The 13,238-nt window shown below is 43.1% G+C and overlaps 3 protein-coding genes across 3 annotated transcripts; 1 reads left to right on the top strand and 2 right to left on the bottom strand.

Moving 5' to 3' along the window:
* Positions 1 to 1,714: 1,714 nt before the first annotated feature.
* LOC108045269 (putative inorganic phosphate cotransporter) lies at positions 1,715 to 5,405 on the bottom strand. Its single transcript, XM_017124543.2, has 2 exons — positions 4,777 to 5,405; positions 1,715 to 3,587 (listed from the first exon to the last, which is right to left on the bottom strand). Exons 1-2 carry the CDS (start codon positions 4,976 to 4,978, stop codon positions 2,071 to 2,073), a joined length of 1,719 nt encoding a protein of 572 aa, XP_016980032.1. The 5' UTR covers positions 4,979 to 5,405; the 3' UTR covers positions 1,715 to 2,070.
* Positions 5,406 to 6,931: 1,526 nt separating this feature from the next.
* On the bottom strand, positions 6,932 to 8,788 carry LOC108045299. The gene is made up of 2 exons (XM_017124583.1): positions 8,592 to 8,788; positions 6,932 to 7,949 (listed from the first exon to the last, which is right to left on the bottom strand). Exons 1-2 carry the CDS (start codon positions 8,697 to 8,699, stop codon positions 7,278 to 7,280), a joined length of 780 nt encoding a protein of 259 aa, XP_016980072.1. The 5' UTR covers positions 8,700 to 8,788; the 3' UTR covers positions 6,932 to 7,277.
* Positions 8,789 to 9,198: 410 nt separating this feature from the next.
* Positions 9,199 to 12,622, top strand: LOC108045282 (BTB/POZ domain-containing protein 9). Its single transcript, XM_017124558.1, has 4 exons — positions 9,199 to 10,036; positions 10,092 to 10,730; positions 11,002 to 11,448; positions 11,508 to 12,622. The coding sequence occupies exons 1-4, from the start codon at positions 9,416 to 9,418 to the stop codon at positions 12,036 to 12,038; spliced, it is 2,238 nt and encodes a 745-aa protein (XP_016980047.1). The 5' UTR covers positions 9,199 to 9,415; the 3' UTR covers positions 12,039 to 12,622.
* Positions 12,623 to 13,238: the final 616 nt, after the last annotated feature.

Here is a 13,238-nt window from a genome sequence, read left to right as displayed (position 1 = left end):
AGCTACAAATATTGAAATTAACTGTTTTGTATTCAATGCGTTGCAAGCTTTTGACTGAAGGGTATTAAAATGACAAAAAATAGACACCAACCAAGATTTAAGCATAGATTTTTAAGAACCGAACTACAATCATTTTGAGGTATGTCATTTAAAAATTGGATGTCTGGTATAAAAGTTATGAGCTTAAAAATGCAGATTTTGGACACTTTTCTGCAAACCCATTTTTCGAAAATTTGGAAAGGGGTAACATCATTAAAAATGACGAAATATCGACCCAAAAAAAAAAAATTTAACTAAAAACACAGATTTTTAGGGAATCAAACCACAATCATTTTGAGGTATGCCACTTTAAAATCGGATGTCTGTAAGAAAAGTTATGAGCTTAGAAGTGCAGATTTTGGGCACTTTTCTGCAAACCCATTTTTCGAAAATTTGGAAAGGGGTTTTATCATTAAAAAAAATGACGAAATATCGACCCAAAAAAAAAAAATTTAACTAAAAACACAGATTTTTAGGGAATCAAACCACGATGATTTTGAAGTATGCCACTTTGAAATCGGATGTCTGTAAGAAAAGTTGTGAGCTTAGAAGTGCAGATTTTGGACATTTTTCTGCAAACCCATTTTTCGCAAATTTGGAAAGGGGTAACATCATTAAAAATGACGAAATATCGACTCAAAAAAAAAAATTTAACTAAAAACACAGATTTTTAGGGAATCAAACCACGATGATTTTGAAGTATGCCACTTCGAAATCGGATGTCTGTAAGAAAAGTTATGAGCTTAGAAGTGAAGATTTTGGGCACTTTTCTGCAAAACCATTTTTCGAAAATTTGGAAAGGGGTTTTATCATTAAAAAAATGACGAAATATCGACCCAAAAAAAAAAATTTAACTAAAAACACAGATTTTTAGGGAATCAAACCACGATGATTTTGAAGTATGCCACTTTGAAATCGGATGTCTGTAAGAAAAGTTGTGAGCTTAGAAGTGCAGATTTTGGACATTTTTCTGCAAACCCATTTTTCGCAAATTTGGAAAGGGGTACATAATTAAAAAGGACGAAATATCGACCCAAAAAAAAAAATTAACTAAGAACACAGATTTTTAGTGAATCAAACCACGATGATTTTGAAGTATGCCACTTCGAAATCGGATGCCTGTAAGAAAAGCTATTAGCTTAGAAGTGCCGTTTTTTGACACTTTTCTGCAAACCCATTTTTCGAAGATATGTACATCATTGAAAATGACCAAAAAACGACCCAAAAATACAAACCCAGATTTAAATACAGATTTTTACAAAATTTAATCAGAATCATTTTGAATTATCAGTCAGAAATGTTATGATCCTAAAAGTCCAGTAGCTGCATTATAAAAAAAATGACGAACAGTCAACACAAAAATTAAATTTCTGCAAATCCAGGTCGATCCTAAAAACATGCAACGCTTTTAAGCCATCAGCAAATATAAGCAGCCTAAAAAATGTCAGCAATATAAAATAAGTTTAAAGCAGAAACCTAACTGGATCAAAATGCTGCCTACTTTTAGATGCGCCGGTAACTCAATTTAACAATTTTGGTTTGCATTAATAACTACTTCTAAATAAAAAATATTATTTTCGGATAGTAATACTTACCCATATCCAACTATCCATAAAAACGACTTGAAAGTTAAAGGCATACGCTTTTACTTCGATTTAATGATTAAAGTCTGGTGTAGCCATTCGATATGTGCTGTTTATTTCGACAGACCTAAGTGCCTTCGAGCGTGTATATCTTAGATATATAAATATATATATTGTTGGTATTGGTATACTGGTATACAAAAAAGACGTCTAGCAAAACAAAAGTCCATATAAAAGGACGATACACGTATATAATACACTAAAACAGTTAACATCCTTTTCGATTTTCCATTCCAATTTGGTAGCACTAGTTTCTGTTTTTGGAAGCCACTTCTTTTGCAGTGCAACCGGGAAACATCGAGCCCAAATATATGTGGGATACATATGTATATCGGAATTATCACAAATGCTTATGATCTAGCTAAAATAGCGAATAGTTTTGCTTGCTTTAAGCGCGCAGGGATCGTGAGATGCGTGTTGTGGGTGGTCTCTTCGACCAGCTCTGCTCCTCGGCGCTGGCGAAGATCAGGTAGATGAAGTTACCGGCGATATTCAAGCCCGCCGCCAGCCAGAATACCAGATGCCACTGGGTCAGAGTCTCGCGGTGGTTGATGATCAGCCCGATGACGTAGGGCGCCATAAATCCACAGATATTGGCCGCCGAGTTGGTAATCCCGTACATGGTGCCTGCATATCTGGGACTGAGTGCAATGTGGTTCATCTGGTTGCCAGCGTAAACGGCTCCGCCAAAAGAACCTACGCCGGCGAGCATAAAGGTGACCCACACCCAATCACAACCCACGTAAATGATGCCAATCAAGCCCAGCGACGGCACCACAGAAGCCACCGTGTTCCACAGCTTGTAGGAGTTCAACAGGGATATGTAACGCTTGGCCAGCATCCAATCTGCCAGGGCGGAGCAGGCGATGCCCACGAACCAGGAGGTTAGGTAGGGAACGGCATTCAGCAGGGCGTTCGACTGGATGTCAAAGTGCAGGATGTTGCTCATATAGGTGGGCAGTTCTGTCAGCTGCGTGTAGAAGGCCCAACCCTGGCCACATTGGGTCAACAGGATGGCCCACAGTGGCACGGAGGTGAGTAGCGATGACCAGGGTATCGGTTCTTCCTGCGGCCTCCTCAGATTCACCTCATCCTTTTCCTCCTCGTCCTCTTCCTCCTCTGGCTCCGCTATTTCCTGGCTGATCAACCGCTGAGCCAGCAGACACCTTTCGATGTACTCCCGCTCCGAAGTGGAGATCCTGGGATGATCGCTGGGCTTGTCATACACCAGATACATCCAGGCGATGAACCACAAAATACCCAGCAGGCCAAAGATGTAGAAGGCCGATGGCCAACCGCCCAGGAAGTCCAGAGAGCAAAGCCATCCGGCGAGGGGCATAGATATGACAGTTCCTATATTGGAGCCCGCATAGACGACGGCAGCGAACTTATTCCTCTCCAGCGGCGGGATCCAGTGGGCCAGCATGGCGTGCATGGCCGGATAGGTGACGCCCTCGCCCATTCCCTCCAGGATGCGGACCAGGACCAGCAGCGGCAGATCCCAGTGGGCGGCCAGCGGGGTGATCAGTGTGAATATGGCCGTGACCAGCACTCCGTATCCGTAGATCTTCTTGCCGCCGTACAATTCGGCCATCCGTCCGCCGGGCACTTGGGTGAGCACATAGCCGTAGAAGAAGCTGCCCAGGACCAATCCCTGCGTGGCCTCATCCCACACGAACTCGCCCTCCTTTTGGGGATTTGGATCGCTGCCATTGTGATTGGGTGCTGGCAGTGGGCAGGTGTCCGTGTCGATCACCGATGAGTTACTGTGCGGAATGGCCGTTTGATTCACCATGGCCACAATGGCCACCGAGAGGTTGACCCGCATCGCATAGACGACGGCGAATCCCAGGAATCCCATAAAGCCGAAAATGTGACGCGTCTTGGGGCCACAGCCTTCGTTCACTGCGGGGAGAGGCGGAGAGAAAGGGCTTGATTAGGAGGCGTTTCAACGGTATCAGTTCCGGTCTGGCTCGACACTAACACAACTCGAATTCGATAAAAAAAAATGCCAAGCCAAAAAATTCCTTTTATGCCCTGCAAGATTATTTCAGTCTGCAGTCGCAATTGCCTTAATCTACCTTCGAAAGCTTAACTACGTGTTATTTAAACATACTTCGATATTAGTATTATTTGATATCATAAAAATAATAATAACAATTCTGAAATATTATCTAAGAATTTTTCTTTAACTTTAACAAATCATTTAATTAACATATTTTAAAGCTCCAATTGTTGTTCAATAGAGTGCTGTGTCACTTTACACAAGTGAAACAAATTTATATTATTCATACATATGTTTGGGAATCATTGTCTTGGCGAAATTAAAAATAAAAAATGTAGATAAATTCGACTTTGTTTAACGATTAATTTTGAAGCGTCATTTCGCAATAAATAAAATTACAGATAGGCATGAAAGACTGTATCAGAAAAATGTGTGAAATGAATATTCCGTTAAAATTATAACCGGAGATTGGCTAAACAAAAAGAAAAACACAGCAATATAAGTTACTTATGGAAATTTTAGTTTCCCAAGTCATTTTCAAATAAGATATCCATAAAATATTTTGTTTATTTTAATTGCGTTACTCAAAAGTACGCTATATCTAGCTTTTTCTATAGTTTAAGAAATCAAATAGATCAATAAGAGAGTAAGCAATTTAAACAAGGTAATAAAAAAAAATTATTGTAAATACATTTTTTAAAAGTATCTCAAGTTGTCTGACTAAACAAAAATAAATTTTCAAAATCCAAATAATCTTTATTTAGAAATATCTTTTATGCAGAGAAATAATAAATGCGTTATTGAATAGCGTAATACCAAAATGTGAAATATTTTTTTAAGAAAGATATCAATTCTGGTTTTAACTAATTGGTAATATTATACAACTTCATATTGTTGACGGCATTAATATAGAAAACTTGTTGGTATATAAATTATATAAGCAGAAAAGATTTATAAGCAATTTACATATGACAAATTGGAACATAAAAAAAACCGTATCTGAGAAGTTCGTAAATAATAACGAATTGAAATTTGTAATGGCTTAGTAGTACTTTTCGGCCATCTACTATTTTTCTCTTGTCTACTCACCCTCCGCTGCGTCGCTGGAGCGGATTAGTGGTCGTTCGCCGGAGCAGAACGCCTCTCGCTCGTCGTCCGCCTCGTCTTCGGAGCGGTCCACCGAAGCGGACGAGTTGGAGGAGGACGACGGCCGACGGAATCGGGATGCGGCCGCATCCTGGTAGTAACAGGACGCGTCCCGCGACTCGTCCGTCCACTTGTGCGGTGGCATCGTTGCGTTATGTTTAGCTTCTTGATGTAGTGGATTCTTATTGGAGCGGTTGGAGCAAATGCAGCGCTTGGAGCAGTTGGAGCGTTTTCAATGGTTGAGACGCTTTAAGCTTATGGAGCGTTTGGAACATTAACAGCCAGCGCATTTTCTCTGCCAGAGCGGCAGTTGTTTTGCAGTTGTAGCGCCAGCAGCGACGCCGGCGACGACGGAAGCGGGATTCGGATAGAAAGAGCGCGAGCGGACACCTCACCACGCCAGTGGGAACCAGCGCAGACTGACGGACTGGCAACTGGCAACGGGCAACGGACAGCGCAACAACAAACCTAAACAAAAGGCAGCGCCAGTAAATGTTGCTTCTAAGCACAAGAGGAACAACAGGGGCGTAGTCAGTGGGGCAGGCCAAATGGAGAACTTGGAAAAAGGTTAAAAATACACACAGGTAAATATATATGTAAGTCTTTATTTACCCATTGGGTAATTTACCTGTGCTTGTTGCTCATGACATGCCCATATTTACTGATGATATAGGAAGGCTCTCCTATGAAATACAGTTGAGCCGTATTATATAAACTTTAATGTTTCTATAAATCTGATTGGTTTTAAATTTGGTATTATGGAAGTTTAATTAAAATTGAGTTAAAAGTTTGATACATTTTATAAAAATTCTTCAAAAACTACAACTATATTACAGAAACAACGTAAACTATCTTGGAACCAAAAAAGTATAGGTAAAAAAAATCATTTAATTTGCTCTTAATAGCTATTCCATAATTTTTTAAAGTAATAATTTAGATTTTTTGAAAATTTTGTTTACAATTTTTTAGATACCCCTTCGGGGCGCCCCTGGAGCTCGCTCTCTCTCTAATGCTCTTTGGCGCTTTCGCTCTCTCGCAGCCGTGTGAAAGTGGAGCAATGAATGGCTGGCAAAAGAGCGTCTACGTCATCCAAGGGGTGTAAGAACGGGAGAGAATGTCGAAGAGAAAGGGGAGTAAGAGTGAGAGGGCAACAGAAAGGGGGCGGTGCGCAAACGAGATAGAGCGATGAAGCGAGGGAGAGAGCGCACTATGGAAATTGTTGTAAAGTATCTTAAGTACACTATCTTTGTGTAGTTACAGTTAGTTTATTAGCCGCACACACCCGCCTTTAAATACACCCACACAATCACCGTTGATATGGCGTATTTACCCCGAACTGAATTATTTGTGAGGAAATCAAAACAAAGCCAGATAATCGAAATCAAAAAGGGAACTTGTACTTAAAACTTGACTAACACTCGCAAAAGGTTAGCAACAACAACACCATTAAGGCGAAGAGAGAAAAGCAAAATATTTGCCAACAGGCTCACACACACTTATACAACTGGGGCCAACACAATAACTCTACGTACATTTAAGCCTTATTTAAACAACAAAAGAAATAAAAAAAAATTCACACACATCTGGAAAATTTTCTACTTTTTTCTTGGGCATTCAACATGACAGATAAGATAAAGGGTTAAATTGATCGATGGGTGCATTAAAAAAATGATGTATATCAAAAGTTATGCTATTATTAAATAATTAAAAAAAAACAAAACATTGAACTCAAAATAAAAAAATTGGTTATTTAAAAAGAAATGATTGACTATTATTATAATAATCACAATTGCTTATAATTTTATTTGTAGATATTTTTCTTTTTGTAATATCTATCAGTTTAATTAATTCATTGGTTTTGATGATAGACTCGATGATGATGATTAAATGGTAGGAAAATATTTATTTAGTTTTATTATTTTGACCTAAAGTGTAGGTGCGCCTTTTTACTGCGTTGCTTTTTTACTGATTTGCAGGAGGTTACATCAAGACTTCCAAGTATTTCTATTTTTGAGGAGCATACGCGCATGTCTCGATAATGCCTGTTGCATCCAGGAATCCGTGGACCTACCCCAACTCCCTCAGATACAGAACGATATTTTAAGGGTTTTTCAGTGGACAATTATTGGCAAAGTATAAAAAATAGTTCTGGCTTAAGACCTCTGCACAGTTCAATTGGAATATCATGGCCACCTTTAAACTTTAAGTTTAAATCGCAATACATCAAAAACAAATTATAATTCTTCTCTTTCATAGTCATATGGATCTGTAAAAATGTGTTCGCTATAATTCGAAATGTAGAGATTCCATGCAACTAATTCCAAATGAACTGTGTTAGAAGCCTTTAAATACACGTAAAATGCTTAAGAGAGGTATTTTAAAGTATTGCTGAAAGAGCACCTGGTAAGTTTCCTCTTGATCATTGGATTCCTCAACCTCCACTATTAGTTGGCGAAGATGGTGCCCACGGGAAATACGATGATCCTCCGTTTTGCTCCTACCACCAGGGATTCGTAGTGATAGTTCTTGACCAGGGCGACATCGTTGCGATCGCCCTCGAAGGCCTTTTGAATGGGACTCAAGTCCGGATTGAAGCAGTTGAGGGCGACAATGGCGGATGGCAGGAGTGGTATCAGTTCGTAGGCACAGGCTAGTTTCTCATTCCACACGCTTACTTGGCCATAGGGCAGGAGGTCCCTTTTAGCCAACTGGCCGGCCTCCTTGGCGGTACGGAAGGTATGAAGCGTTACAACTCCAGTGGCTCCGGTTCCCAGAAAACTGTGCACACAGTCGTAGACCAACAGTGGAGATTCGTCGGCCTTCAGGCCTACGCCCTTTACCACCTTCGCCTTGAGCTGATCGATCTTGGCCAGCGTGCTGATAAAACTAGGATTCTTTGCTACTTGTTTCGGCAACGAACGAAGATCCTGGGCCACCAGACCCACAAACTGATCGGCAATGCTCTCCTGGATCACTAAAACGGCCACGGATCCCTCGGCGAAGGGATTCTGCAGGGATTCGAGCAACTGCTGGCGAGCAGAGTGCAGATCACCGTCCTCGAAAACGATCATCAACTGGGGGGCAAGCCATTCGGAAACACTGGGGATCGTCTCAACCTGGGGATGGAAAATATGGTTTTGAGAATAGGGTTTTTTGGTATATAAAACTAAATTAAGATATGGCATCTTATTTGTGATTAATTACACTTTGTAGAGTCTCATTTATTCTTAATGAATAGCAACATTACAAGAAATTGTAAATCTTCAGCTTTTGAACTTACAAAATACAAATTTTAAAAAACCTTAACTAATCTTTAATGTATATAGAATACAAAGTAAGGCAATAAACTTAAATAATATTAAATTTTAAAGACAACGTTTTCCCAACAGATTTTTTAGGTATTCAAACGGGTGTCTGGTCGAATTGTACGAATTTCCAAATAGAATTATCAAGATCCAGGTACATATTATCTTGTTTAGGTACTTATTATTGTAGCTATATTTCACCTAAGTCCACAAATGGTGCCCCTTCGCATCACTGATATCAACTCGCCCTTCTTGTATATGTATACATATATTATAGATCAGAAACAAAGAATAAATGTACTTTGCAGGGTTCGAAGATGTGTCCTTATCTAACAAACTTGTAGTACCCACTAAAAAGCTATAGCAATGATCCGATTTGGAAACGAATTTCTCTCCGTGTCCGAATAGGATCAAGGTTATGTCTGAAATTCGTGGTGGGGGATGGGCACTGACCTTCGATTCCACCTCCTTCGAAGACGGCTGCAGCTGGTTGACCATGTCGCTGGTGATCCTGGTGACCTGGTTGTCCGACTGCTGGGATCGGTTGGAATTGCTGGCCATGCTCTGCTCCCGGTTTCCTCTGATCGAAAAGTTAAAACCAACACCCGATTGCCCGATCAGCTGCGTTATCAGCGGCTCACACACACACACAAAGCAAATAGCTGATAACTTGGAATACCAGCATTTAGTATTTTTTAGTACTTACATATTTTAATCTTGGCTCGTTTCGCAACACTGTTTTCGAGTTGGCTTGAAAGGGGGCAAATGAAAATAACGGAAAAATTAAGGCTTAGATTCAAATTGAATAGAGACTTTAACCTTAGCAACTCAACTTTGATGTCAAGTAAGGTATGCAAACATTGGATGGTTCTTTAACGACACTAATTTATTTGGGGCTTACAATTTAATCACTACCAAAATGATTAAAATTCGTCCGCAATTTGGTTTTAAATAAAAAATTAATTTAATTTTCGTCTGGCGAAGGGAGTGTGACCAGTTGGCGGCAGATCAGAAACGCCATCTTATCGACGCGTTTTGGTATTCCGATTGGAAAAAGCAGCACCACACCAAATCTGATCAGATTTTTAGTCTTGTCTCGAAACTTAAGCAAAGCAACTATAAACCATCGATATTACAGTTATTTGTGTCATCGATGGTTTGACGCAGTAGCTATAAATTGTTAATTGTTCTTTCTGGCACACACAAACACACACACGCAGACAAACAGGGACGCACACTCGCTTAGTGGCAAGAAGGGGAACCAACGGACGAAGAGGATGAGCAGCCAGGGACACCACAAAATGCAGGGATGCAGCGGACTCTCCGGCGGAATGCAAAGTGCCGCATCCAGTGCCTCCGGCAAGAACAACGGCGCCCAGGAGCAGGAGTTCACCGACGAGATCGACCTGGGCGACCGCTTCTCGGCGGACATGGCCCGCCTCTGCATGAACGAGCGCTACTCGGACGTGGAGTTCGTCGTCGAGGAGCAGCGCCTGCCCGCCCACCGCGTCGTCCTTGCCGCCCGCAGCGAGTATTTCCGGGCCCTGCTCTACGGCGGAATGGCGGAGACCACACAGCGCCAAATACCGCTCGAAGTGCCGCTGGATCCGTTCAAAGTCCTGCTGCGGTACATCTACTCGGGCACCCTGCTCCTGTCCACCCTGGACGAGGACGCCGTCATCGATGTCCTGGGCATGGCCAACCAGTACGGATTCCAGGACCTCGAAATGGCCATCTCGAACTATCTGCGCCAGTACCTGGCCCTCAACAATGTTTGTATGATCCTGGATGCCGCACGACTCTACAACCTGGAGGAGCTCACCCAGGTGTGCCTCATGTTCATGGATCGCAATGCGGCCGAGTTGCTGCAGCACGACTCCTTCAAGACCCTGTCAAAGGTAGGTGGATATGAGATTGGTTAAGGCCAGCAATAAACATAGCTAATCCCTACAGGAATCGCTGGAGGAGGTGCTGCGACGCGACTGCTTCTTCGCCCCCGAGGTGCAGATCTTCCTGGCCGTTTGGAAGTGGAGCCGCTACAATCCCAACGTGGACATCAAGTCGGTGGTGAGCTTTGTGCGCCTGCCGCTCATGAACCTCGAGCACCTGCTGCAGGTGGTCCGTCCCTCGGGCATCCTGGAGCCCGACAAGATCCTCGACGCCATCGACGAGCGGAGCACCTCGAAAACACTGCCCTACAGGGCGGCCCTCTGGCCGGAGGAGAACGTGGCCACCGCCAAGTTCTTGTCGCGCTGCATCCAAGGCGAGTGTCGCACGGCCCTGCTGGATGGCGATGTGACCACCTACGACATGGAGCACGGCTACACCCGCCACTGCATTACGGACAGCAACGACGCGGGTATTGTGGTGGAACTGGGCACGCTCTGCATGATCAATCACATACGAATGCTGCTCTGGGACAGCGACAGTCGGGCGTACTCCTACTTCGTGGAGGTGTCCGGCGACCAGCAGCACTGGGAGCGCGTGGTCGACTACAGCGACTACCACTGCCGCTCCTGGCAATACTTGTATTTCGCAGCGCGTCCCGTGAGATTCATCCGCCTAGTGGGCACCCAGAATACGGTCAACCGGGTAAGTAAAATACAAGAAATTATTGTGTCTTAAATGATCAGAGCTTGATTGTGCATTCATTCCATTCATGTTAATTATGTTAATCGCGCAATTTAATCTATGTATGACTTGCTAATATCTGTCTACAAAATGGTGGCTGTAAAATTATTAATAATTAAAGTCGGAAATAGATTCAAGATATGTCGAGTTAATAGAATGTATTTTACCTGTACACCTCTAAAATTAGTTTGATTTATAAAGATTTAAAATTCTTTTAATTTACTACGAATAGGTATTTCATGTGGTGGGCCTGGAAGCTATGCACACGTTGGCCGTACCGCGACTAATCGACCATTTCGTGGCGCCCAAGGCGAACGTGGCCACCATCGAGAAGAGCGCAATTGTGACGGACGGCGTAAGTCGCACGAGGAATGCGCTGATTAATGGGGACTATGTGCGATACGACTGGGACTCGGGCTACACGTGCCACCAGTTGGGCAGCGGCGAGATCGTCGTCCGTCTGGGCCAACCCTATCACGTCGGCTCCATGCGCCTTTTGCTGTGGGACTGCGATGACCGCACATACAGCTTCTACATCGAAACCTCGACGAACCGCAAGGACTGGCAGATGGTGGTGGACCGACGCAATGACAAGGCCCGCTCTTGGCAGAACTTTCACTTCACTCCACGTCCCGTGGTCTTCATCCGCATCGTGGGCACCCGCAACACGGCGAATGAGGTGAGCAGTGCGACTTGATGTCTGTGGGATTTCATTTAGTTTATGATTCTTGCCTTTAGATCTTTCATTGCGTCCACCTGGAATGTCCCACACAGGACAAGTGCTACTTAAAGAAGATAGCCGACATGGAAAAGGATCGGGAGAAGGTCAAGGAGCGGGAGACGGACAAGAAGGTCAAGCCTGAAGATGACAATACTGCCTCTACCTCAGGAACTTCGATGGCTGCCCTCACTGAAAGTCCCTCCTCTTCGACCAGCAGCCAGAGCGTCTTAAAGTCCACCCACTGGCCGCCACAGACACAGTCTCCCAAAACGGAGCAGACCAAGGAAAAAGCAGCGGCCGAAGTCCCCGTCCTGCCGACCAATTCCCCGACAACCACGCCGACGCTGCCTGCTCCTCTAACCCCTTCAGTCTCGCCGCCTCTCAAGCGAGAGCGAAATGAGCCAGGCAAGAGTCCCAACGCAAGCCCCAACACAAGCACCAGTCCGAGCAGCAATCCAAGCCCAAGCCAAAGCAGGAGCAGAAGCCAGAGTGCGGAGCCCGAACCAGTGCCGCCATTGGTGGAGCTGGACACGAAGGAGGAGCGCTGAGAGCTGCTGCAGATGATGATATTTTGTACTTGATCCCTTTGAAATACTCCTGTGGTCAAACTGTTAATCCCTGGCAGAGTGTGCACCCTGTTAGTTGCGCTTATTTGTAGTTTGCAGGCCGTGCTGCTCTTGTTATCTAGTCCTTCCCAGTGCCCCGATTTTGGGGCTCCAAAACATTCGCATCGCTAATTGTTTTTGCGTTCATACCTTAATATATATATGTACAAAATGTATATATATATAGTTTTGATTTATTGTGATCCAGAGAGAATTCCTTTTGTTTGCAAGGCAGCAGAGTTATATTTATATTAGGAATACCACTTAATTCTATGCACATACTTATCGCGAACTCGAATGAGATTTCCGAGCAGCTGAACCAAAATTGTATACGAGGTCCGAACACGGAGTCGGCATCTGTCCAGAGTTGTGTCCTGTCCATGTCCCCAACCAAAATTATCCAGTTCATCCGCAACTCATAGTCTAGGCTCTTCGAGCGGCCCAAAAAGTAAGCTCTATTTATTAGGCAAAATTTGTCATAGTTTGTACTGCACCCAAATAAAAGCTAACCAAAAAAATGAACTACACAGCGTCTTGTTTAACTTCCATGGCAATTACGATAGCGGGATGACGCGATATCGGTGACAAGTGTAGACAAACAGCGCGCTGAATCTGAGAACACCCTTAATTACAGCATACTCTTACATTATAGTGTAAAAGACCATTTATTTGTATCTAATTTATTTATGAAAAGGATAGGTTCTCTCACATATGTTTAATTTTACACTTTTATTTAAGGGTAAAAAGAGAAGAGAAGAGGAAAATAAAGTAATATTTTTCTAAAAAAAAATTCTTTGATTTTTTTTTTTGCTAATTCCAACCAAAGAACATTTTCATTACCGAAGTTTTTGAAAAACCTTTAGATAAGATAAAAATGAATAAATACCAGTTGTGGCTTCCAAGTGTTCCAAATTATTTCATGATCGAGACCACTGTGCACCGCACATGCCACCCACTGTTGCCACAGCATCCACAATAAGCTCCACAGTTAACAAATTCCAATCAGACGCGTCCCACGGCCGCTGCAGCGCGGCAGCCATAAAAGTCGAATCAGAACGTTAAACCAGTTGCGAATGTCGAACAGTGGGCGTCCAGAATGACAGAGAAGGGCGAAGCAGAAAGAGACGGCAATCGAAAATAATA

This window comes from Drosophila rhopaloa, unplaced genomic scaffold, assembly GCF_018152115.1.
Source record: "Drosophila rhopaloa isolate 14029-0021.01 unplaced genomic scaffold, ASM1815211v1 contig_3, whole genome shotgun sequence".
Classification (NCBI taxonomy): domain Eukaryota; kingdom Metazoa; phylum Arthropoda; class Insecta; order Diptera; family Drosophilidae; genus Drosophila; species Drosophila rhopaloa.
This window is presented reverse-complemented; position numbering and strand designations above follow the sequence as displayed.